This window comes from Labeo rohita, chromosome 4 (assembly GCF_022985175.1).
Source record: "Labeo rohita strain BAU-BD-2019 chromosome 4, IGBB_LRoh.1.0, whole genome shotgun sequence".
Classification (NCBI taxonomy): Eukaryota; Metazoa; Chordata; class Actinopteri; order Cypriniformes; family Cyprinidae; genus Labeo; species Labeo rohita.
Genome location: NC_066872.1, coordinates 28,063,833 through 28,091,505, shown reverse-complemented (window position 1 = coordinate 28,091,505; position 27,673 = coordinate 28,063,833). Strand labels below are relative to the sequence as shown.

Sequence of the window (27,673 nt, the reverse complement as noted above, 5' to 3'; positions counted from 1 at the left end):
AAGATATTTCACTTAAAAGATGTTCACGTATAGTCCACAAAAGAAAATAATAGATGAATTTATAAAAACGACCCTGTTCAAAAGTTTACATACACCTGTCTCTTAATACTGTGTTGTTACCTGAATGATCCACAGCTGTTTTTTTTTTTGTTTAGTAATAGTTGTTCATGAGTCCCTTGTTTGTCCTGAACAGTTAAACTGCCCGCTGTTCTTCAGAAAAATCCTTCAGGTCCCACAAACCCTTTGGTTTTCAGCATTTTTGTGTATTTGAACCCTTTGACTGTATGATTTTTTCAAACGCTCACTGATGGTCCAGAAGGGAAAACGATGCCAAGAGTCAGGGGTGAAAACTTTTTGAATTTGAAGATCAGGGTAAATCTAACTTATTTTGTCTTCTGGGAAACATGTAAGTATCTCTTGTAGGTTCTAAAGGGCAGTACTAAATGAATAAATATGATATTTAGGCAAAATAAGAAAAATGTACACATCTTCATTCTGTTCAAAAGTTTTCACTCTGTGCTCTTAATGCATCGTTTTTCCTTCTGGAGCATCAGTAAGTGTTTGAACCTTCTGTAATAGTTGCATATGAGCTCCTCAATTGTCCTCAGTGTGAAAAGATGGATCTCAAAATCATAGTCATTGTTGAGAAGGGTTCAAATAGACAAAAGTGCTGAATGAACAGAATTTATGGAACCTGAAGAACAGCGGGCAATTTAAAAAAACAGCTATGGATCATTCAGGTAACAACACAGTATTAAGAATCAAGTGTATGTACACTTTTGAATGGGGTCATTTTTATAAATTAAACTATTATTTTTTCTTGTGGACTATATGTAAAAGTATTTTATGTGAAATATCTTATTCAGGTCAATAACATGCGTTTTGTATGATCCCTCTTACTTTGGTAGAATAATTAATATATTCCAGATTCTGCAAGGTGTATGTAAACTTTTGACATGAACGGTCAAATTATATAATATATATAATATAATATAATAATACTAAATGCTAAGAAAAATCTTTTATTTTAAATGCACAGCAGTGACTTTTGCAGATAAGCTGTTCACAGTCAATAAGTTTGGGAATTTCAATTGTCATAATCTGAGTTGTGCATTGAAAGCAGCTCAAAATCCCAGACTTTTAATTTTTGACTGTGGTATTCTAAGAAGTCTTACATTGTGTCCCTACACTGCCAAACTAGGACATTGTGTTTCACAGCGTCACATTAGTTTCCTATGTGAAGGCACCGCAGGAAGAGAGCAAAGTTTGGACCGGGCTGAGCTCTATTCACTTTCCCGTCTCTAGAGTGATGAAGGCAGGTGTGATGAAGGGCTTTGCTCTCTGACAGTTTAGTGAGAAGTGTGACAGAGCATGAGACAGCTGCTGTCTCTCCACTCGACCTCCTCTGTGATTTGTGTTTGACAGGATTCGTGTATGGGAGAACGACTCCGAACTACATCTATTCAAGTTGTACAATAGTCGAGTGGATTAAAATGTCTGCTCTCCATCTGTTTTTGAACTTCTCAGTGTCAGAAAAACTTTTGAAAGTTGTTGTTCAGTATTGAGGGATTTGAATAAGCAGCTTTGTTTCTACTGAGACCAGGATGGTATATTATAAAATGATGAATTAACAACACAGAAGCATATCATATGAAGATTAAACTGAGAAAAATTGCTACATTTGGACCCAAAAATGATTGAAACACTCCACACTGTTGCCTGATTGCTATTCCATTAGATATCAAATCATTTATATTTTAAAATTAGCACAAGCACACTTTTCAAACAAAACACTTGACATCTGTGCAAACTTGAGGGAATCTTCCACCTACAAATTATGATCAAAAGGTACAAAGTTTGCTTAAAAAAGTAGGTTAAGTGTCCTTCAAAGTTTCTCTGTTTCTTTCTGCCCACCCCTTGGATAATCCCTGTCTTGTGTGCATTTGTAAAAAAGAGTCTTTGCAGTTCTGTAGTGTTTTAGGGTGTGAGAGAGCTTAAAGATGGCTATGGCTAACAAGGGTAGTGCTTTAGCTAGTTCACTGTTTTGGCCACAGCTGAACCATTATCCAGGCAAAGAGAGCCAAAATCAGTTTGCTGAGACGTTGTCAGTGCGGCTCCAAAACATCTGGATTTCATCACAACCACAACAGGTAGTGTGATAACATGAGATGTGACTTTATATATGTTATTGCGCAGGATTCTTACTATGTGGCTTTCATTTTTGGTGAATATTATAGTTGGAAGTAACTTTAATGTCAGAATATCCACTTTGAGATTGTAGACAGGCGAGACTGTATGTAGTGGGACTTGTGCGTCAGGCACTTTTGTGTACGTTTTTTGGAAATGTTGCTTGTTTAGGTGTGCTTGACTGGGCTGAGAGACTCAGTGTGGACAGATAGTTGAAGGAATATAAATGGATGGACATACAGGTCAGGGCAGGGCATGTCGTAAATGTGTGTTTATAGAGGCGCTTTCCCATTAGAGTCACTCAGGCATTTGGCATTGTGCCTCTCAGTGTTCGCTTGGCTTCACTTCCTGGCAGGCATTTTAAATAGTATATACCAAGAACCTTTCGAATACAGCTCTGCTTGCTGCTTAAAATATAAAAAAACACAGTGATATTTAATTTAAAAATATTAGAATTTGAATCTACAACAGTTTATAACTTATATTTATAACTGTGTTGTAATTTGTACTTTTGGTTATTGTGTTATTTTTATAGTATAGTAATATATATAATAAGAAATAATCAAGAGAAAACAGACAGGATAAACATGCATTTACCATTATTTTCTTTTCTTTTCTTTTCTTTTCTTTTCTTTTCTTTTCTTTTCTTTTCTTTTCTTTTCTTTTCTTTTCTTTCTAGTTTTATCCCAGCATACACTGTTACCAAGTCAGGGTTTCTTGGTTTTGTTTTTTGTTTTGTTTTGTTTTGCTGTGATTTGCTTTCGTTTGCTTTGCTTTGCTTTGCTTTGTTTTGTTCAGATTTAAGAACACCATGAGTCAAAGAGCAGATGATAAACTGGGTATTTCTACTGCCAAAAGATGTGTGAATATTTTATTTTATTTTATTTTATTTTATTTTATTTCTAGTGTTATACCGGCTCTGACAATTGTATGCACTGTTAACAAAGTCAGTTTTTTTTTTTTTTTTTTTTTTTTTTTTGATTTTAAGAACAAAAAGAGTCAAAGGGCAGATAATAAACTGGGTCATTTCTATTGCCAAAAGATGTGTGAATATTTTATTTTATTTTATTTTGTTTTATGCCAGCTCTGATTATGCATTGTTAACAAAGTCAGTTTATTTTATTTTATTTTATTTTATTTTATTTTATTTTATTTTATTTTATTTTTTGTTTTATGCCAGCTCTGATTATGCATTGTTAACAAAGTCAGTTTATTTTATTTTATTTTATTTTATTTTATTTTATTTTGTTTTGTTTTATGCCAGCTCTGACTATTGCATGCATTGTTAACAAAGTCAGTTTATTTTATTTTATTTTATTATTATTTTTTTTTATTTCTAGTTTTATGCCAGCTCTGACTATTGTATGCATGGTTAACAAAGTCAGTTTTTATTTTATTTTATTTTATTTTATTTTATTTTTTAAATTTTATTTTTTTTAGGTAGTTTTACGCCAGCTCTGACTATTGTATGCACTTTTCACAAAGTCAGTTTATTTGCTTTGTTTAGATTTTAAAAACAAAAAGAGTCAAAGGGCAGATAATAAACTATTACAGAAGGTTACAGAAGGTTCTATTGCCAAAAGATGTGTGAATATTTTATTTCATTTTATTTTATTTTGTTTTATGCCAGCTCTGACTATGCATTGTTAACAAAGTCAGTTTATTTTATTTCATTTTATTTTATTTTGTTTTATGCCAGCTCTGACTATTGCATTGTTAACAAAGTCAGTTTATTTTATTTCATTTTATTTTATTTTGTTTTATGCCAGCTCTGACTATTGCATTGTTAACAAAGTCAGTTTATTTTATTTTTATTTATTTTTTTTTTATTTCTAGTTTTACGCCAGCTCTGACTATTGTATGCATGGTTAACAAAGTCAGTTTTTATTTTATTTTATTTTATTTTTTAAATTTTATTTTATTTAGCTAGTTTTACGCCAGCTCTGACTATTGTGTGCACTTTTCACAAAGTCAGTTTATTTGCTTTGTTTAGATTTTAAGAACAAAAAGAATCAAAGGGCAGATAATAAACTGGGTCATTTATATTGCCGAAAGATGTGTGAATATTTTATTTTATTTTATTTCTAGTTTTATGCCAGCTCTGACTATTGCATGCATTGTTAACAAAGTCAGTTTATTTTATTTTATTTTATTTTATTATTTTATTTTATTGCTAGTTTCATACCAGCTCTGACTATTGTATGCATTGTTAACAAAGTCAGGTTTTTTTTTTTTTTTTTTTTTTTTGTATTGCTTTGTTTTGTTTTGTTTTGTTTTACTTTGTTTTGTTCAGATTTTAAGAACACCATGAGTTAAACATCAAATGATAAACTGGGTCATTTCTATTGCCAAAAGATGTTTTTTGATATATAAATCTAAGATGTTTACATTTCTTGGTATGAATATTCATACATATTCTCAGCATTCACTGACATCAGAAGTCTTTTCAGTGTAGCTGAAGTCAGCGTTAGAGACGTCTCCTCCACCAAAGCCCTGGGGCCTTATGTTCAGACAAGCCTTAGACATTGTGGATCCTTTGAACTCCATCTCAGTAGCTTAAACCTGAAACATGCTTCAAAGCCCTTGGCGACTGTTGAGTAGTTCACACTATTCGCACTATTCAGCTTGCCGATGCAGTGTAGATCAGAATTCCCCAGGAGGAACTCTCTAGAGGCTCAGAATAGGTGGATACAAAGATATATAATACTTTTTCTTGCTCAGATGCCCCGAGTGTACTTTAAGTTTTTGTACACAGGAGGATAAACTTAATAGACCTGTGAATCTATAATGCGGGTCTGACCATGTACTTGTTTTACACCCACTGCGTTCACACTACTGGCGTCATCAGTTTGTATAGCTGAAAGGAAAGCTATGGAGTCAAAACAGGGCCGCATTTACTTGCAAAAGAATTGAAGTATTGCAAAGGAAAATGCATACTTAGAAAAAAAATGAATGTGCTTTTCCCAAACAAAAATACAGAATTGCAAAAGAAAATGAAGTATTAAGACTTGTATGGCTTAATATAACAGAAATGACGTCTCTTACTGAAATATGTAGTAGAAAACCCATTTACGTTATTTAAGAAATCCACATCAATTTAAACATATTTTGGATTATGGGAGGCGCGATTATTTCGATGATGTAAAATGGTTGCATTCGGTGAGCTACTGGTGCTACCTGATGCTATTTTTACCACAACACAACAAAAAATCTTAAACTATGTTAAAAATCCCCATTTTTTAATGCTAGTGTACATATTACCAACACAACTATTATATCTCCATATAACTACCTCTAAATATTCAGTAACTGATCTTTGATAACCTTGAATTCAGTTGCAAGTTTCATTTTGCCACAGGTTGTCCCAGAATTCTGTGTGGATTACCCTGTGGAGAATCTTATGAGAACCTTGAGTTAAACTCTGTGTTTTGACAGGCACATCTGGTGGCGGCGTTTGAAAAAAGTCTGGCGAACATGACCTGTCGACTGCAGAGTCTAACCATGACAGCGGAGCAAAAGGTAGGAATGGTCCTATACACACATACAAATACAATAACTTTAACATTTGAATGTTTTCAGTTACATTTTATGGACAAATCCAAGCAGTTCCTCCAACCACCCATCAACAAAACCATCCAGTCATCATGTAAATGTAACCTTCAGGTTAAAATGTGAAACAGCTCCCTTAATTTGCACAAAGCACCCTCATCGATTTAATGAGTTCCTGCCGCTGTTAATCCCTCTTGAATAAACCATCAGAGATTACAGAGGGACGTCTGTGTTAAGGTGGCCCGACTTTCAATTAAGGCAGAAACCCTATCGCAAGCGCTAAAATCGTGAGCTCTGCATATACAGAGACCATGTGGCGGTGGAATAGGATGGTTGGGGACCCGCAACACATGCTCGGTTTCTCAGATCAGTGGGGCGCTTATCTCCACATGTGCTTTTTTTGGCAGGAAACATCTGATAGAGGAATAAGACAGCTGGTGGTACGAGGGGGAGTTTGCATTTTGCATACAAAAGAGTTTGTGTAGGGGCAAAAACTGAAAGTGCCATGTGGCTCACTTCCTGTCTAGTGATTCTGAAGTAAAGCTGATGTGATATTTTAATTAGCAATGTTTGCTAGCATCACAGATATTATTGTGCATACTTAGAGTTTGGGATTTGAACAAACCACTGACCGTAAGTGTTCAAGTTTGGTGTACATTAACATACATTAATCATAATCATGTGGCTTGTTGGGAAGGTGTGCTTTTAGTTTTCCAAGCAGTTAAAGAAAGTGGTTTGTGTTTATATTCAATGTAACAGTGTTTGTGTGATTGTGTTGTAGGAGTCCGAGCTTGCAGAGTTAAGAGAGACCATCGAAGCATTGAAAGCTCAGAACACAGACGCTCAGACGGCCATTCAAGTTGCCCTCAACGGCCCCGATCATGTTCATAAAGGTGCTGCTTGTGTACATCAAAATCTGTCATAAATTTCTGTTTTACAATTGCTAAATGAATATTTTGGATTTGCTACAAGTTAAGCTGCTGTTCAGGGAATTTTCAGAGACAAAGCCCAGTCATTTGAAAGTGAAAAGATCATATTTTGCGACGGGTTCAAGTTGGACTTGTGATAGTGAGCTGTGCTTCATACATCACTACACTATTGAATAGACAATGGACCTTTTATACCCACAAAATTTCATCAGTGTGACTGCACCTTTTCAGTAAAATCACTTAAGGGGTTAGTTAACCGAAAATTGAAAATGACTCCATTATTTGCTCACTTTCAAGCCATTCTAGGTGTATATGAATTTCTTCTTTCAGACGAATACAGTTAGAGTTATATGAAAAAATGTCCTGGCTCTTTCAAGCTTTGTAATGGCAGTGAATGAGGAATGAGATTTTGAAGCCCGAAAAAGTGCTTCCATCCATCATAAAAAGTACTCTACATGGCTCCATTGTAATAATAAAGGCCTTCTGAAGCAAAATGATGCTTTTAGGAAAGATATCAATATTAAAAAATGTATAAACCGTTAACTCTATCAAACGCTAACTGTTCACGAGAGAGTGGCGCATAGTGTAAGCTCAGATGAGAAGTGACGAATGCGGAAACGCAGAGGAAAAGGAAAAACAAAACACTGGTCACAGATTAGAAGTACCAAACGAGGATTTGCAAAGAAAAACATTGGATTGGACTGGAAAGGATTTCGATATAAGCTAAGGCTGGTTTTTCCTATGCTGTAAACAAAACTTGGTTCTTGCAAGACTAGCATATTTTCACTGGAGCTTCTGTGTAAAGATATAAGAAATTTAGGTTTTTTTTTTTTTTATAACTAACAACTAAAGCCCTAAAACAACTGTAAAGTTCACATAATATACAAGTTTTAACTGAAGAATCATTTTACAATAAGTGCTTTTGTAAAATTGTAAGCTTCACATTTCTGCTTATAAAAGTGCCTCACTGTAACTCACAAATATGTTTATTATGCATTGACTATTGTGTATGTGTGTAGCAGACCTGAGGATCCGTCGACAGCACTCGTCAGAAAGTATGTCCAGTATTAACAGCGCAGCCAGCCACTCCAGTATGGGTAGCGCTAAAGACGCCGACGACAAGAAGAAAAAGAAGAAAAGCTGGGTGAGTCATTGTGCAAAGCTTCATCATCTCACCGCAAGACCCGTCCATGTTTAGAATGATGACTACAACTGTGATGAAAGAGCACAGTATAAAAAAAAAGAATATGATGAACTTAAGTGGCCCTCAAATATATGTACGAGACTTTAAAAAATATATTAAAGGGATCGTTCAACCAAAAATGAAAATTCTGTCATTAATTACACTTTCGTTCATCTTCAGAACACAAATTAAGATATTTTTGATGAAATCTGAAAGTTTTTTGACACTGCATAGACAGAAATGCAACACATTCAAGGCACAGAAAGTCAGTAAGAACATTGTTAAAATAGTCCATGTGACATCAGTGGTTTAGATTAATTTTATAAACCTACAAGAGTACAAAAATAACTTCATTCAACAGTTTCTTCTCTTTCCTGTCAGTCTCTGACGCACGTTCTAAGGAGTATTTTAACAATGTCCTTACTACCTTTCTGAGCCTTGAATGTGTTGCATTGCTGTCTATGCAGGGTCAAAAAAAAATTGGATTTCATCAGAAATATCTTAATTTGTGTTCTGAAGATGAACGAAGGTCTTACAGGTTTGGAAAGACTTGAGGGTGAGTAATTAATGACAGAATTTTCATTTTGGGGTAACTATGCCTTTAACATCACTATAACAAAATATTAAGCTAAGTAACATCTGCATCTAAAATTTCTCAAAACTAAATGTCCAGCATCATTTTGCCTTGAACTAGCGTCAAAGTCATTTTAGTGACTTCAAGGTTTAATAACCAGAAATTTTCCATAAATTAATTTTGCCTCGTATATTAAATATAATTTAAAATACGAATTCAAAACAAAAATATTTAATTAAAAAATGTCTCTGAGACATTTTAAAACTTCTTTTGCTTTTCTTTTTTTACTTCTTTTTTTATTTGTAAAATAATCACTATTTTTTTTTTATATATTTATGTAATCATTCAAACATTTAGTTATTATCTAAGTGTTTTGGGGCAAATACTCCATAAATGGCACCAAATTTATAGGAAACTATCTATATATTAATGCCTTTTATTAATGGTCAACCTTGAATAACACTGAAGAAACAAAAGCATGAAAAGTCTTGTAAGGCTTTATCACATTCCTTTACCATAAATTGATTAATTGATTAATTCAGTCATCATTCTAGTAGTGGCGTCTTCTCTCCTGCAGTTTCGACTTTGGACACATTAAGAACACATAGCACAAACACTTCTGTCATTTCACCCCCTTCCGGCTGTCTCTCCTCCTTTCTCGCCCTCTCTCACACTTTCTCTGTCTTTCACTTTCTTACCACACCACCAGGGCAAGGATAGAGGACACAAGGTGACTATAACACACCCTCAAACTCTCCTGCATGCCCTTATGGAAGATCCAACATGCTCGTACCACTTTTTCCCATCAATGGCCCTAAACTTCCTCACCCTTCAGTGCTTACCCTTTAGAAAACAAATCTTTATATCTTTTGAGGAATGCACTAATTAAGAACGTCCTTTCGCTCAAGTTGCAGTCATTACTGGTGATATATTTATGTTGTTAAGATGCATTTGTGCATGTTTTACTCCCAGTCAGCTGTTCTAGTTGTAGTTCGCAGTTATTTCACAGATTTATTATCTCGTAATGCTAGCGGGCTGTTGTTTATTCTCATTTAGGGTGTGCATTAAGTCAAGAGCACTTGAGGTAAACAGCTGTTTGAAAAATAACATTGGCATTGTATGCAGCCGTTACGGCTACTTTTCCTCGAGCTGCCCTGGACTCTTGTAATGAGGGTAGAGCTCAAGCTGAACTCATAAATACAAATCACCTCTTTATTTATGCGCCCATTAATTATTCATCTGCATAATTTGAGGCAGTGTGGTCTCTGGATTCAAACAGTCTGGAAATGCTGCTCAAAGGTGAAAGTGAGAAAGCTAACTAAAAAGAAAGTGAGTGAGACAAGGGTTGCAAAACAATAAGAATACATTGTGAGTATATATAGAAATATATATATATATACTGTAGTATAACTTCTGGCCTGACTGGGTCAGAAAAAGATTCCTTATTGTTGAGCGCACTGATTTGAAAGGAAGTAGGGGACGTAGACCTCCTGTGGAATGCTGTTATGTGAAATTATCTAGTTTTATGAGTCATTCAGAGCTAATCAAATGAAGAATGAATAAATGATGCCGCTGTGTTAGAATAATCTGGTCCAGCGGTGCACGTTTCAGGCAATGGTAACAGTGAGTGTGTTTTGTCCATAGGTGGCTGATTCCATCCCCGCCCAGGTCAGTGTTTCCACGTCCCGCATCACTGCGACCGTTTGCCTCTGATAACCTTACCCCCCTTAACCGCCCCCTCTCCTCCCAAAATCCTAATAGTTTCCATAGAAACGTGTGCATGCCACCAGCATCCCCAGTCCTACTGACTGCCAGTATGTTTCTGATGCTTAATTAGTTCTGCTCAGTGAATTATACGAGCAAGCCGTTATCTACCCACCAAAATGTTGCAATCAACCGTATTTTTAACCTTTATCCTAAGCTGACCAAAAATCACTCATGTGATGTGTTTATCTAAACAGTAACACTTTATAAAAACTTTCAGTATTTAAAGTGATAGTTCACCCAAAAATAAAATTGTGTCATTAATTGCTCACCCTCATGTCGTTCCAAACCCGTAAACCTTCGTTCATCTTCAGGACACAAATTAAGATTTTTTTGATGAAATCCGAGAGCTTTCTGACTCTGCGTAGACAGCGACGCAACTGACATTTTCAAGGCCCTGAAAGGTTGTAAGGACATTGTTAAAATAGTCCAAATTTTTATTTTTGGGGTGAACTATCCTTTAATCCTAGAATTACCAGTCAAAAGTTTTTGAACAGTAAGATATTTAATGTTTTTTTGAAGAAGTCTCTTTTGCTCACCAAGCCTGCATTTATTTGATCCAAAGAACAGCATAAGCAGGAATATTGTGATATATTTTTACTATTTAAAATAACGGCTTTCTATTTGAATGTATTTTAAAATGTAATTTATTCCTGTGATCAAAGCTAAATTTTCAGCATCATTACTCCAGTCTTCAGTGTCACATGATCCTTCAGAAATCATTCTATTATGCTGATTTGCTGTTCAAGAAAAAATGTTATTATTAGTATTTAAATTTTTTTCAGGATTCTTTGATAAATAGAAAGATCCAAAGGTCAGGATTTATTTGAAATAACCATTATGCACTATACCATTCAAAAGAAATTATAGAAATAAATACTTTTATTTATCAAAGATGCTTTAAATTGATTAAAAGTGATGAAAAGACATTTATAATGTTACAAAAATAAATGCTGTTCTTCTGAGCTTTTATATTTATCAAAGAAACCTGAAAAAATTCTACATAATAATAATAAATGTGTTTGTTTGTTTGTTTTTGAGCAGCAAATCAGAATATTAGCATGATTTCTAGATCATGTGAATAGAGTAAATATTCTAAAAATTCAGCTTTGAAATCACAGGAATTACATTTTAAAATGTATTCAAATAGAACAGTTATCTTAAATAGTAAAAATATTTCAAAATTTTACTGTTTTGCTGTACTTTGGATCAAATAAATGCAGTCTTGGTGAGCAGAAGAGATTTCTTTAAAAACATTAAAAATCTTACTGTTCAAAAACTTTTGACTGGTAGTGTTTTATTAATTAATTAATTAATTAATTAATTAATTATATTTTTTTTAAAATACCTATTGACTAGTGAAATTCTATTTTATATGCTAAAGAAATGTCTAAAGGAATGTTTTCGAGATACATAAAATGACTATGGCATGTATTTGTTTACTGCAGAAGTTTTTTCCAGATTTTCCTTTAATAACATTAATATGGTTAAAATGGTTAAAAACTATTACTGGAATATCCAGAGTTACCACATATACATAATTCTCCAAAGCTATGAATCTTTCTAATCCATTTCTTCTGCCTGACCACAGAATAGTTTGAAATGAATGTTGCTATATTAATTATATTGATTTGTGTTGTTTACTTACAGTTACGGAGCTCCTTTAAGCAGGCCTTCAGCAAGAAAAAGACAAACAAGCCTCAATCATCTCACGATGAGATTGAAGAGATGACTGACTCATCCCTCCCTTCTTCACCCAAACTACAACACACCAACAGACAGACCAGCACCACCCAACCACTACGTTCATCACCATCCACCACAGAGTGAGTACAGACACAAATATATACAGTACACAGACACATTTAAAAAATGAGGTACAAGCACAAACATTTATGTATTTATAGTTTTTTTTTCCACTTGTACATAAAGGACCACAACCCATCCAATAAATCATTATTATTTTTCATCACTAACTTCCACGTACTGTATTGTTTAGAGTTTTTACTGTTTGTTTTGTTGAGATTTCTTTTTTTTAACTTACATTATCATTTGGTTTCTTTCTTTTTTGATGATCATATTTATATTTCATCCTTTCCCTTAATGACGTCTGTATTCTGTCCCTGTTCCTCAATGTCATGTGTCTTTAGAAAGTGTTTTTGCGATAGCAAGTCTTCCCCCATTTGGATGCCAAAGAAAAAGTCAAACGGTCATGTGGTCTACAAGCACAGATCTCGGTAACAGGCACAGTGTGGCATGCTGGGAAGGCTTGAGAGTGTGCAGTGACTAAAATCATTAAAGCTAGTTAACAAATGATATCCCTTCCCCTATATTTTGGTCCAATTTTACATGAGCATTTTATGACACAAACTAATGCGAATTTAAACTGTAATAGAAGATGTACTAAATAATAGAAAGGTTTATTAAAAATATTATTGGGAAAAAAGAACTCATGTATTATTAAGAAATAAAATCAGAGAGTTATAACATTAAAATTTTATTAGATATATGTTGCTTTAACTTCAATAATTTGCCTGTGCTTAATACTGGACAACATGAAGGATTACCACTTCCTGTTTGTGTTGGTCATGTGCGTAATCTCTAAAGCTGCATTCCATTCAATTCAAAATGTTGGAGTTTCCCACCTGTAAAGGCTGATAGAATGTTAGTAAATGTCAGGATTCCAAAAATGTGAAAATCCAAGGAGATTTACACAGTTAATGCTAAAGTCATTTTATTTTTCTTATAAATCATATTCAAGAGCAAATGTCCAATTCTGAATGGAATGCAGCTAACACCCCTCACAAATATAAAACACAAAGCCCAGAGTGTGAATATGTGTGCATTAAAGCATTTGTGTATATACATATTCTGACCACGTCTAATTCTCCAGGAGTTTTGTTGTGCATTAAACCCACCTGTGTTTTGTAGCTTTCTTGGATGTGTAACAGTGTTGTGACTCCCTCCTCCCTGTACGTTGTGTGTTTGTGCAGACTGTGTGAATGTACAGAAGCTGAGGCAGAGATTATCCTCCAGCTAAAGAACGAGCTGAGAGAGAAGGAGCTGAAGCTGACCGATATTAGACTGGAGGCGTTAAGCTCCGCCCACCACCTTGACCAGATACGAGAAGCCATGAACCGCATGCAGGTACGCTCACGTATACATGCTGACTCACTCCAGAGCTGTGCAACATTATATCAGTGCCTTGTGAATTCTTCTTATAGAGTGTTTTTGTGCAATGCAATGATCTATAGAAATCTGGGTAAGATTTTGTAATGCATTGAGGATTTATTTGTTTAAATAAGAAACAAAACAGTATTGTATTTTAATATATTTTAAAATGCATCCGTTTAAGGGGAAACACTCGTTACAATGTGCTACAAAGTCAGAGCACATAATTTAAAGTCTGTAACAGAGTGACTGAATGACTGAGATCAGAGAAACTGTTGATTAAAGGCCTAAATTGCTCTAATTCTGAGATAAAACAACCAGACGAAGTTGTTCATACTCTTGAAGTGTCTGTCTGAGCTTCTGCTTAGCACCGGTTTGCAGAGCCTGGCACACAAGACTAATCTAAAGATTAAAGAAATCTTTAAACGAACTTCTCACAGTCATTAAAAGCCTTAGAAACAGTTTAGAAACTTGGACAACAGACGGCAAGTTTTAATCTTCTTAGCATGTCACAAAAGCGTATTTCACTCAATTTTGAAGTATGTGGGAAAGTTACTTTTTTTTACTTTATTTCTTCTGAACTTTACCAAATGTGGATTAGCTATTTTTAGTCACCTAATATTGTGTGTGGATTGCATATCTGTTCAGTTAGGGAAATATATACTTGTGACACTGGACCACAAAACCAGTCTGAAGTTGCTGGGGTATATTTGTAGCAATAGCCAAAAATACATTGTATGGGTCAAAATGATTGTTTTTTCTTTTATGGCAAAAATCATTAGGAAATTAAGTAAAGATCATGTTCCATGAAGATATTTTACTGTAAACATACATTGTTAAGAACTATATTTGGACAACTTTAAAGGCAGTTTTCTCAATATTTTTTATTTTTTTGCACCCTCAGATTTCAGGTTTTCAAATAGTTGTATCTTGACCAAATATTGTCCTATCCTAATATGGTTATATGTCAGTGGAAAGCGTATTTATTCAGCTTTCAGATGATGTATAAATCTCAATTTTGAAAAATTTACCCTTATGACTGGTTTTGTGATCCAGGGTCACATTTGTCAAAACTGTCACTGTAGTGTTGACATGACCTGTTTTTTACATGCAGAATGAAATTGAGCTATTAAAGGCAGAGAACGACAGGCTCAAGTCCAGTGGCAACACCACACCTGCCGCCACACCTGCTAAAACAGCCCGTCCCCCTTCAGAAACCTCCAGCACGTCCTCCTCATCCTCACGGCAGTCTCTGGGGCTGTCGCTAAACAACCTCAACATCACAGACACCATTATGTCAGGTCAGACTTTGCTTCATGATTTGAATGTGAAGATATTTAGGTTGCTCTGGCCTTGTTTTGGAAGATTCATTAAATCTTTTGGATGTTCTTCACAAGTTATTATAGCAATATGATCAGATGGCTTTTTTAGTAAGAACAATTTTTCTGTACTTAGCCTGGTTGAATGTATCAGTACATACATTATGCAACATGGACATTTACAGTATACAAGCTAATATACCTAATATTTTACAACTAAAGTAAATATAACAGGTTTCGGATAGTTAAATTGATAGTAATCTTGATTATTAGTGGTGGATGATAAAATCAGGGACAAAATCACATAGGCTTACATTATTGGGGTCATATCTACGAATCAAAATACCACAGAGACTTGAAGTTCTTGGCTCTTTGGACTTGGACTAATCTCACATAGCCATACCTTCAGGCAGAAGGTCTGGGAACCTTGGTCACTTTGAATGGCCAAGAAACGCCCATGTGACTAAGTCTCTGTGCCACATATTTCACATACTTTTGAAAATTCAGCGTTTAGTTGATCCAGATAAGTGCTCACAGTTGTAAACACAATGGCTTTCATCTTCCATGAGGGGGTTTGGCATCACGGCATCTTTGTTTTCAGATGGAACGTTAAACAACACAACACGCACATCTCCCGGAAATACTGTCAAATTCAACCAATCAGAAGACGACTTCAAAACGAGTTTTTAATTTTGTGTGCCATATGCATCAGACATTCAGCCAACAGTCCCTAGGTGACATCTAAAGCTGAGACTAAACTTGGACTAGTAAGCAATCATCTAACAACCTTTAAAAACACTACATAACAGAGGTTTGAAAACACTAAGAACACCTTAGAAACTGCATAGGAATGGCTTCGCAACCATCTGCAACTCCCTAGCATGTTTTACGTAAGCAAGTGCAACTCATATTTCAAATAAAAAGTACAAATCGGGTGTAATGGCCAGTTTAGACTTTATCATTATAAATGAGTCATAAAAATGGCTGTTTTTATGGCTTAATGTTTTAGTGATACACAATAAACTTCATTAGTGTGTCCTTGTACGATTTGGTTCTTTTTGGCAAATAAAGTCACAATTAAAAGCACTGCGAGCAAACTTGATACATATAATCTTCTCGTCATAACTGTCCGACTGAACTGATGCTTTCGTTTTCCACCAGTGTGCTCCAGCTCATGGACCACAGTGTAGATTTGCATATGGCTGTATTATTGATGATTCTAGTGTGGCGCTGATGAAAACTCTGGCATTGGGCAGACCATTTCACAGCTGTGCGGGAAGAGAATGAATGCAGCGAAGAGTGAAATGGCCTCTTTTCTGTGAAGGAGGATTTGAACGTGGGGCCTGTGGCCACGTCTCGGGACGGGTCGGTGAAGACTCGTCTGCGCTCCGGCTAATTAAAAGTAGTGACTTCTGCGCTCTCATAGGACTTTGGGCTGCTTAATTGATGGAGAGATGTGTGGAGGAGCACTAGAGCGTGGGCGGACGTGCGGTGGAAGGACGTTATCACCTCTCTGCAGAACAGCGTGCCAGACTAATACAAAGCACCTCGCTCCCGCCCATTCACCAAGCTCCTCTTCAAGGCCCATCAAAGCCGCACTCCTCCACTAACAGCCTTCTTCCTGTATTCGAAGCCATGTTAAAACCAAAAAGCTCAGCCCCACAGACAGCAAAGCTTAAAGCAGTTGGCGTTTAACTACAGTTAAAGCTGAACATTAGTGTCTTCGCTTGCTGCATTTGTCAGCAAAGAAAAAGTTCTTCTCCCCCACAGTTAATGACTCATTTGGCATTGAGTCTGTCTTGTTCAGGCTTTGATATTTTTGTCTCGCAGTGATATTGAAGTTTGTGTTTGTGTGCATAGATATTCTGCTGGATGACGGCTATGAGGGCAATCTACGCAAAGAGGGCCGAAGTGTCCGAATAGTGGTCACCATCAACAGCGACTCCAACAAAACCAAGGTATAGAGTGATTTAAACTAGTCCTTTACATTTTGAAATTAAACTACTAATAAACAATACCTTATAAGCATAATTTCATATCCTCTTATTATTTTAGGCTATGCAGAAGAAGGAGTATCTGATTGGATCCATCGGCGTCAGTGGCAAGACTAAGTGGGATGTGTTGGATGGTGTAATACGACGCTTGTTTAAGGTGATAGTTTAGCCTCTTGCGAAATTAGATGTATATTTCAGATGCTATATTTTAGGTCTAACAGATTGATTTTACTTGCATTTAGGAGTATGTGTTCCGCGTGGACCCGTTGACCAGTTTGGGCCTGAATTCAGATAGTATAGTGTGCTACAGAATGGGGGATGTGGTCCGATCTCACGCCTCTGAGGTTCCTGAACTGCTGCCATGTGGATATCTAGTAGGCGACAACAACGTCATCACAGTTAGTCTCAAAGGTGAGGAACCTCAAAAGGTTCTTGTAAGGTCCTTAAGGGGAACCCTGGGTATTAAGACTTGTATGGCTTAATATAATGTAATTGATAACTCTTAATGAAGTATGTAGTAAAAAACCCATGAAAGATTTACGTTATTTTAAAAAATCTGTATCGTTTTATACATATTTTGGACTATAGGGGGTGCCATTATGTCGATGATGTGAAATGGTTGCAGTCAGTGAGCTAATGGTGCTACCTGTTGCTATTTTAACCACAACACAATTCAGAAAATAAAAGACTGAAACGATGACAACAGCTACTAAAAGAGCTTCCAGGTGGCGGATATAAGCTCAGGTTTAAACCAAATGCTGTACCGTCAATTTTTCCTCATAAGGACTGTAAACACAAAGAAACTCCTTCAGTGACTGCAGCATCATGACAAGCGTCGACATGTTTACATCCTGCCAGGATGGCATCTAGCGTTTCTTGTCTCTGACGTTTGTAAGCTCTTTCAGTAGCTGTGGTCTACTAAAAGCTTCAAAGGCATAATGTAAAATGTTCTGCAAAGATTTGAAGCAAGTTTTTGTACATGTCTTTTTGTTTATGTAGGTGTGAAAGAAGGTAGCATTGATGAATTGGTGTTTGACACACTGATTCCTAAACCCATCATTCAACGATACTTGAACCTGCTGATGGAGCACCGCAGAATTATCTTGTCTGGTCCCAGTGGGACTGGTAAATCCTACCTAGCCACTAAACTAGCCAACTACATCATCTCCAAGATTGGTCAAGAGGTGACCGACACTAACCTGGCTAGCTTCAATGTGGACCAGAAATCCAGCAAGGTACATATTTTCAGTCTGGGAAAGGGTCTTAATAAATCATTTTAAGGTGTGCTGCTAGTAGAAACAAATGGAATTGCAAAAAATAAGTGTTTTAATGAAGGTTTTCCGTACATTTCCCTACCTGCTACCGGTGAACCAACATATAATCCTACCTTAAACTCAGAAAGTAGGTTTTCAGTACTTTAGATGTATAACACTTCATGTGCTGTGTTTGTTATAAGCAGGATCTTCGGCAGTACCTCTCAAGCCTGGCCGAGCAATGCAACACAGAAGAGTGTGAGATCGAGCTGCCCTCCGTAGTTATTCTGGATAACCTCCATCATATTGGCTCCCTTAGTGACATCTTCAATGGATTCCTCAACTGCAAATACCACAAATGGTAATTATTCTTATTATTATCCAAAATGTAAGAAATTTTACATACTTATTTAGCTTATTTAGGCAGTAAGGTACAAGAGACATGCTATACTGTGTATATACGCTACCATTCAAAAGTCTGTAGTCAATAAGATTTTACATTTACATTTTGCACATTTTTTATGTTTCAGAATTTTTTTTTTGTAAATGAATGCTGTTTTTTTTTTTGACTTTTTGTTCATCAAAGAACCTTAAAAAAATGTATCATGGTCTCCACAGAAATATTAGGCAGTACAACTGTTTTCAACATTGATAATTATAGGAAATGTTTCTTGAGCACCAAATCAACATATTCATAGTAGAATATAGCATTTCTGACACTGACAGGCTGCTAAAATCAGCTTTTGCATCATAGGAAATACATTTTAAAATAAGTTATTTTAAATTTTAATATTATTTCACAATATTACAGTCTTGGTAAACACAGACAATAGCTACTACCTAATAATTAAATGGGCACACATTTTTACACAGTTTAAAATTGGTTTGAAATGAAAAGATTATGCTAATCGTTTTAGCTTAATAGTTTTCCTATATGAGCTTTTTTTGTTCATGTATTTGAACTTTATTGATCAATCAGCCTCCAGTACTGGAACCACAGTATGACACCCATTATTGTGGATTTGTGCATCTGAATCTGATCAAATATACATAAATTACATCTAATTATGTGCAACTGTCCTTTTCACAGCCCATATGTCATTGGAACTATGAACCAGGGTGTTTCCTCATCTCCAAACTTGGAGCTTCATCATAACTTCAGGTACTGTGCTCGCATATTTTACACGTTAATGTAGCACATGGTTGTAAACAAGACAAACAGCATCTGATGAATTGTTATTACATCCACTCGCCACATGGGGGCCATAAATGATCATATTTTACGTTTGTCACGCATACACATACAGTACAAAAACACAAACACACACTGATCTTTCCAGTCATGTTCTTAGTGTAATATCAGACCATCATCTCCTCAGGTGGGTGCTGTGTGCCAATCACACTGAGCCAGTAAAGGGCTTCCTGGGCCGATTCCTGAGAAGAAAGCTTATTGAAACTGAGATTGCTAAAAACATGCGCAGTAACGACCTCATCAAAATCATCGACTGGGTCCCTAAAACCTGGCAACACCTCAATTCCTTCTTAGAGGCTCACAGCTCTTCTGACGTCACTATTGGTAATACACACAACACACAAGCTGCATTTGATCTGGTTATTCTGCACAGAACAAAGGTGAGATATTTATTCCTCTCACTTCTAGGTCCCCGGCTGTTTCTGTCGTGTCCGATGGATGCGGACGGCTCACGTGTTTGGTTCACCGATCTGTGGAACTATTCTCTGGTGCCATATCTACTGGAAGCAGTGCGAGAAGGACTGCAGGTACACATGCAGCCACACACACTCATGTATTGCAGATTCCTCTCATAAACTGTAGCTAAAACCTTTTGTTTTCTGCTTGGCTCATTGCTCCAGCTGTATGGAAAAAGGGCGGCATGGGAAGACCCCTCCAAATGGGTGATTGACACCTACCCCTGGAGCTCCGCCTCCTTGCAACATGAGGGCCAGTCACTGCTGCAGCTGCGGCCGGAGGATGTGGGCTATGATGGCTACAGCTCCTCCAAAGACGGAGCCGCCTCCAAACAAGTATCTCAGAGCGACACAGAGGGAGACCCACTGGTAAATATAGCTTCATTAAAACATAGTTCATTTAGACATAAACTACTAATCAAAAGTTTGGGGTTGAATAAAAAATACAGCAGTATTGTGGAATATTATTAATTTCAAATTTCTATTTTAATGTATTTTAAAATTTAATTTACTTCTGAGAAAGCTGAATTTTCAGCCTCATGGTCACATGATCCTTAAGAAATCATTCTGATATGTTTATTTGCTGCTCGAGAACCATTCATTGTTATTATTCAGTTCAAAAGAACAGCATTTATTTGAAATATAAATTTTGTAATATTATAAATGTCCTTACTGTAATGTTTGATCATCTTACTGTGTTCTTGTTGAATAAAAGCATTGTTTTTTAAAAAATATATATAAAAAATCCTATTCATCCCAAACTTTTAATGGTAGTGTATACTGTATGTTATAAGATACTAAGAGATACAGTACTAAATGTAGTCTCGCTAAATAATTAGCTCTTTTTTATATAGACTAGAAACTGCCCAAGAGCAGCAAGGTGAAACATGGGCAATATTTAAGAGAATAGGATAATATTTCATAGAAACTATGAAGTCTACAGTTACATAAACAAGCATGGGCTTAGATAACCTGTCTGTCAGTGATAAGCACAGGTGTGTGTGTGTGTGTGTGTGTGTGTGTGTGTGTGTGTGAGTGAGAGAGTCAAAACAGATTCAGCCCTCTCCTACCCTCCTGTGGACATTAATGTAATGTAAGAGTCTGAATATAAACGCTGTGATATAAATGTCCTCTAGGTGGCACCACTTAGATATTTAGCACAAGCAGTGGGACTTATTCATGAATCGTGACACAAAATGTCCTTATAAATCATACTTAAAACCTTTTGTATGTAACTTGTTGTGTTCAGTAAAATTACACAATTTGCACAAGACTGGATACAGAAATTTGTTTTGCTAGCTTTTCATGAACAAGGCCCAGTGTCAAAAAGCCTTTCTCACCACTTTTTTATGTTGCACAAATATCGATTAGTGCTAATTGCATTGGAATAATAATAATGACTTTGGTTCCCTGAGTTCAACGGCACACTTTGCCGAAAGGCTTTTAAACAAACATTATTGCGCTGTCTCATCTTGCTGTCTCCTCTCATTTCTTTTTTTGTTTTCTGAGAACAGACGTTCAGAGATTATAAGGTGACAGAACTGGTGTTGTTTGTTTAAATATCAGTGATTACTTTAATCTAGTTTAGTCTGATAGCACTTGTGTTTATAGATGAATAGATTTTAATGTTGTAGTGTTTCTCTCTATTGTCTCTTTGTGTGAATGTTGAGGTACAAAAGTTTTGTCTGGGTGTGTGTTTGATCCAGTGTTTGTTTTTGTTGCAGTTTATATTTACATTCCAGATGTGTTAGAACTGTAGTTTTAATGGCCATTGATGTGAATTAGTGAATGAGTGCTTTGTAAACACCATCAGTTTGAACTTTGTGACTGTGTTTTTGAACATCACCAGTGTGGTTGTGTGAGTTCATGTGCTGTACAACTGAAGTGTTTTGTTTGTGTGTTTAACACAGTCTAGCGTGGGGGAATATTACATTTCAAAGTAGCTTGTTAAAAGGATTCTCCACCCCAAAATGAAAATGTTGTCATTATTCACCCGTAAAAGCTTCATTCGTCTTCAGAACACAAATTAAAGGAGAAGTCTACTTCCAAAACAAAGATTCACATATAATATACTCAACCCCCTTGTCATCTAAGATGTTCATGTTTTTCTTTCTTCAGCTGTAGAGAAATTATGTTTTTTAAGGAAAATGTTTCTGCATTTTTTTTTTCCGTATAATGGACTGCTATGGTGTCCCGATTTTGAACTTCCAAAATGCAGTTTAAATGCGGCTTCAAACGATCTTATATATCTTATATAGCGAAAGAATTTATTATTTTCATTAAAAAAATACAATTTAAATACTTTTTAATCTCAAATCAGCCATATAGCACGATTTCGAAGTTGAGGGAGAACATGAGATGGGAGTTTTTTGGCATACCCTAACTGTCACGAACAGGAACAAAAACAGTCCAAGCAGAGTAAGACAAGACAAGCGTTTGGCATTAAAAAGTATATAAATTGTATTATTTTTATGAAAATAACCAATCATTTCGCTAGATAAGACCCTTCTTCCTCGGCTGGGATCGTTTACAACCGCATTTGGGATTGCATCAACGAGATCAGTAAAATAATCCATGTGACTTTAGGGGTTCAAACATAATTTTACAAAGCTACGAGAATACTTTTTGTACGCAAAGAAAACAAAAATAACGACTTTATTCAACAATTTGTCTCCTCCACATCACCATAGCACCATTTTGGAGCATATCCCCTGAACGCAAACGATGTATGCTGTTCTGTATCAACTGCGCCATGCAGATACGTTTTCTATGTTTATTTACGTTTTGATTTGAATGAAAACAACATATCCAAGTGTTGCGGCTGATACAGAACAGCATACACCGTTTGTGTTCAGGGGATACTATCCAAAATGGCACTACGGTAATGCAGGGGAGACGAATTGTTGAATAAATTCGTTATTTTTGTTTTCTTCGCTTACAAAAAGTGCTCTCATACCTTCGTAAAATTAAGGCTAAACCCCTGATGTCACATGGATTATTTTTCCTTGCTACATTTCTGGACGTCGATCGTGTTAATTACACTGCTGTCTATGGGAGGGTCAAAGAGCTGTCAGAACGCATCAAAATATCTTAATTTGTGTTCCGAAGACGAACAAAGCTTTTACGGGTTTGGAACGACATGGGGGTAAGTGATCAAAGACAAAATGTTCATTTTGGGGTGGAGTAACCCTTTAAATTGCATGTGCCCTAATCAAAAGGACCTAGTTCAAAAACATTCAATGTTACTTTTTGTGAAACGTAAAGGTGTGGTCACATTTACCATTGTTCGGCAAATGTTTGCAGGCAAAATTCAGTCATTTGAAATACGAATGAATGCTAATGTGAAAAATAAAATAAAGGTTGAAGTTGGTTACATAATTTCACAGTGTTTGACCAACAAAAAGCTGCTTGGTTTGAAGGTGACTTCTGTGTAAGCTTTGCTTTATACATCGCTAACATTAATTAATAATCAGCAACTGACCTTTTTACCTGCGAAAATTCAGTCGAAAATATGCTAATGTGACTGCACCTAAACATTTTGCCTACTTGTGTTTCTGTTTATTTTCCATGTTGCTGCCTAACTCTGTTTTTTCCAAAACAATAGAACAAGTCTTGGCTACTATATATTTTTTTACGTAGTTCGCAAAATTACATTGTTTAAAATGAGCTAGAACACAAATACTTTTTTTTTTAAATTTGTAAGTAAATAAATAAAGAGGTACATTTCTTTTTGAAACAAGTAACTTGTATTAAATGAAAATGATAATAATTATGTATATCTTACTTTTGAAAAGTACCAAAAATGAAAATTGTCATTAATTGCGCACCCTTCATGTCGTTCCAAACCCGTAAGCCCTTTGTTCATCTTCTCAACACAAATTAAGATATTTTTGATGACATCTGAGAACTTTCTGACCCTGCATAGACAGCAATGCAACTGAAATCTTGATATGGTCAGTTACATTGCTGTCTATACAGGATCAGAAAGCTCTCGGATTTCATCAGAAATATCTTAATTTATGTTCTTATGGGTTTGAAACAACATAAGGGTGAGAAATTAATGACAGAATCAAAATTTTTGGGTGAGCTATCCCTTTAAATAACATCTTTTGCACTGCAAACATATGTTTTTCCTTCTCTCTCCATTAGATGAATATGCTGATGAGGCTACAGGAAGCTGCTAACTACTCCAGCGCCCAGAGCTGTGACAGCGACAGCGCCAGTCACCACGACGACCTGCTGGACTCCTCATTGGAGTCTGCCCTCTAAGGCCCTCCCCATTAGAAGAGGAAGTCTTCTAATTGGTTTAAAACCAGAGCAAAGGGCCCACAGGACTTGTGCTTATGAAACAGGCTTATGAAACGCCTGACGCCTCCGGTGGTAAAAGAATGCAGAGTCCAGGATGCGGCGAATGAAAAGGTGCTGGTGGCACACACGACACTGGCGAAAAGTGTGTGTGCCCACATAAATAAACAAAAACAACTGGAATTTGAATTTGTTGGAGGTGATCCGTTAGTTAAACATGTTTACAGAGGCAAGCGTTTATTTTAAATTCACTGAGGTGCGAAAACCTAAAGGGCAACATTCTGAATTCTGACCTCGGTCAATAAACTGGTGCTGCCGTGGTGCCAAACCCAACACGCGGTTTACACTCATCTCGCCAGCACCGTTCATGAAACGCCTCTAGCCAACAAGCACAAACGTGCAACGTGTCATTACCGCTACTGTGAAATCATACGCAAATTCGCAAATCTCCACCACTCGTTTCACTGCCAAGCGTATAGTGACCTACAGCACCCCTGCACCACCGACTGCAGCTTACACATCGTTCCATGCAGTAGTCTTTCGTTCGACCCCACGGCCATGTGCGTAGTTCTTTCTCCTCTCCACAGGTACGAGGCAACTGCTTGTAGGAGAGTGTACCAGCTTTGTGAAAAAGACCAGAAAATGGTGCTTTCTTGCTGCCTTAAATGTGCTGAGCTCTGAAGACATTTAAACGTGGTGCCGCTGTCCTTTTTCGAGAAACGATGGCGTAGGACAGAAGCGATCAAACGTTTTCCTAAAGATGCCACGTCCACATATTTTATTTTTGTTACAATTAGTGTGTTAGTGTCAAACACGCCCTTATAAACGGTCCAAATGTATAAAAGTAAAAAAGATCTTTATGTAATCCCAGTTGAGCTGGGATCACTTGAATCGAGAGCACAAATCCGACGCGTCGCTTCGCTAGCATGCCGTTTTTACTTTGCTATATGTGTGTACGCGCACGGAAACGTTTTTTTTTCCGCTCCCGTGCGTCGGTGTTCGTGTAGTCGAAAGTCATTCATCCTTTCTTTTGTTTGCTACGTGGGTTTTGCACAGTTGAAAAGGTGATTGTAAATATCCAAGTCTTGCACAGCCTCTTAAAAGATGCACTCTGCCCGGTCGGTATTGCGTTTCTGCTCTTCTAGTCTAGCATTACGCTCTTGTGATTTACAGAGAAAAAAAAAGCAACCAGCAACCTGTCCAAACCGTATATGTCTTGTAATGACTGGTTATTATACAGAGCTCTAAACTGTACAGTGAGAGGTGAAGTGTTTTTCAATTTCAGAAAACTTTAGTGTCAGTTTGCTGTTCAAGGGCATAAAATCATTCAAAGCGATTCACTGTTTTATCTTCGCAATGCATCAGAGCCCAACCATATCTATAACTTGCATTACACTGTTACACTTCCTGTCCTGCAGCTTTCAGAGACACTGGTCCCTTTGGACGTATAAGCCCCACTTAAAGACCCCATGAATGTTTTGTGATAACAAGAAGTTATTGTAGAGCCCGACTGCCGAAAATAGCCATTCTAAAGAGCATTTGATTGGACGGAAAAGTGTATGCGTTCTTTAAAGAAGGATGATTTTCATCCATTGTGATTCAAATATGTTTATGAAAGATAAATACTGTACATTTTAAATGTGTATATCTGCTTAAAGTATTTTTTGTCAACGTTTAAGAGTACAAGAGCATATAAATGACCTTGAAATGAATTGGGGGTCAAAACTTCATTTTGAATTCATGGGATTTTTAAATATTCATGAGTATCATTGCACTAGGTAACAAAATCGAATCAAGTGGCATATATTTTGCAAACAAACATTCATGAAGTTGTTACGTTTTTTAAATAAAACATTGCTGTGTTCAAAATGAACACAAAATCATCAAACGTAGACGAATTACACCTGTGGTTAAGACTTCTGGGTGACTCCACGACAAAATTAACATTAAGGCTGGGTGAAAATATTCCCTGATAGCACATGTACATCTCGGAGACGTCTATTTGACAAATGCATTTACATCTGCAAGATGTATTTTTACATAGTTTGAATTCGTTAAATACACGTCTATTGGATGTCTTTAAGATGTTTATGAGTTAGAATGTATGTAAAACTGACATCATACAGATGTCTGCCAGACGTTTGTACACAGCAGATGCTTTCCAGATCAAGAGATCTTTAACAGACATCTTGCATATGTACATGTGCTATTTCTCGATTTTAATCTATTCTTATTTTTACAAAACGATATTGATTTTTAAATCACGTACAAATCGTGAACAAGCATCCGAAGGTATGTTAAAAGAAAGAGTACAACTTACCGAAATCCGTACCCTGTCTCATGTAATCGCTCGTTCAGTGTTTAAACCGCGGAAAGACGTCAACAGCTTGTAAACAACAATGTAGTATGTCACGAAACGTCACATTTACCTCAGACAAAAATACTTGGTGACCAAAAACTCGTTAGTCAGCTAGAAAAATGAACTCTAGAGAGGACCGTTTTGACATATATGCATCATATAACATTATTCATTACACTTTCTACTGTTCTTCAATACTGGATTTACGTTTGAATAAATCCGGCAAGATTTTATGATGGCCACCATTTAAATGTTTATATTTCAAAAAACGAATTGAAGTAAAAATATAATTATTTAATGCAGATTTGATGTTATAAAAACTTCACTGAGTGTAATTTAAGCGTTTGGATACAAATAATGTGATTTTAACCTTCAGTATTGGCTATAGTAATGTAATACTATAGATTTTTATTCCTTGAGAAAATCTGCCATGTACTGTACCTGATATATCTCCAAAATAATCTAAATCAAATCACAAGCTTGTGAATTAGAATCGAATTGAATTGTAAAATTTGTGAAGTCAGTTGACGATTGGTTTGGTGTTTTGCTATCTAATGTAATGATACTCAATTTTGACTAAAGTGTCTGAATACTTCTTAGGGCCACTGTAAATCGCTTACATATTAGCAAAAATGTTCGACAGTTTACCCAATTTACTGTGAAAGACTTTTCATTGGATTATATTTTAAGAGTTTGCACATGTTTACAGTAAATGAATCTCTGTTTGCTTGATGTACATGGTGAGGAGATCAAGGTGTTTCATACAAGGTGCTATAGGTGAAGCATTGAAAAGCTTTGCGTCTCTGTCTTATATGATCAGGCCTTCACCACATCCAGCTTCACCTTCTGACTCAAAATAACTCATTCTCACTGCCACAGTTTTACAGGCTTTAACCTTTGAGTCTTTCCAATCTACCTTTTTGTTGATTCAGGAAACGGCTTCTTTTGAATTCCTCAGCACTGCTGCGGTGCTATGTATTAACCTCCAAACTCTGTGACTCTGTGCCTGATGCTTTGCTTGTCAACCATTGTTCAGTGTAAAACTACTCAACGGAAACATTTCTAAGAAGTGCAGTAAAGGTTTCAAACTGCCTAATGGTCCCTAACCTCAAACACAAATAGTGATTGTCCATGGTACATCAGAAGTCGTCTTTTTCATTTTCTTCATGTTATTGCAAACCCATCTCTCGGTGAGCGCATAACATTGAACTACTTTGAAAATGTTTCTTTTCAGGTGGAACATTTGTTGGTAGATGTTTTATATTTTGTACATTTGTAAGTAACATATCATGTAAATAGAAAGAGACCACAATTTAATTCATCTGGGGGATTTTGTAGTCTTTGTAAAGCCCTAATAAATGGTATTTGGTGTCACCTGA

General features: G+C 36.1%; 1 protein-coding gene across 16 annotated transcripts in view; it reads left to right on the top strand.

The window, feature by feature from the left end:
* The window catches only part of nav3 (neuron navigator 3), a 374,692-nt gene extending 347,019 nt beyond the window's left edge, over nt 1-27,673 (top strand). For 9 of the 16 annotated variants that reach the window (XM_051107138.1, XM_051107136.1, XM_051107137.1 and 6 more), the window contains 17 exons: nt 5,623-5,706; nt 6,518-6,629; nt 7,685-7,809; nt 10,067-10,090; nt 11,837-12,012; nt 13,180-13,333; nt 14,472-14,658; nt 16,537-16,634; nt 16,732-16,827; nt 16,913-17,081; nt 17,670-17,905; nt 18,127-18,284; nt 19,014-19,085; nt 19,303-19,499; nt 19,584-19,702; nt 19,796-19,999; nt 23,780-27,673. In XM_051107138.1, the coding sequence (XP_050963095.1) occupies nt 5,623-5,706; nt 6,518-6,629; nt 7,685-7,809; nt 10,067-10,090; nt 11,837-12,012; nt 13,180-13,333; nt 14,472-14,658; nt 16,537-16,634; nt 16,732-16,827; nt 16,913-17,081; nt 17,670-17,905; nt 18,127-18,284; nt 19,014-19,085; nt 19,303-19,499; nt 19,584-19,702; nt 19,796-19,999; nt 23,780-23,899 (2,331 nt within the window). In that variant the 3' untranslated portion in view covers nt 23,900-27,673. The remainder of the gene's footprint in view (nt 1-5,622; nt 5,707-6,517; nt 6,630-7,684; nt 7,810-10,066; nt 10,091-11,836; nt 12,013-13,179; nt 13,334-14,471; nt 14,659-16,536; nt 16,635-16,731; nt 16,828-16,912; nt 17,082-17,669; nt 17,906-18,126; nt 18,285-19,013; nt 19,086-19,302; nt 19,500-19,583; nt 19,703-19,795; nt 20,000-23,779) is intronic. The other 7 variants (XM_051107128.1, XM_051107133.1, XM_051107127.1 and 4 more) reach the window with 7 other exon arrangements.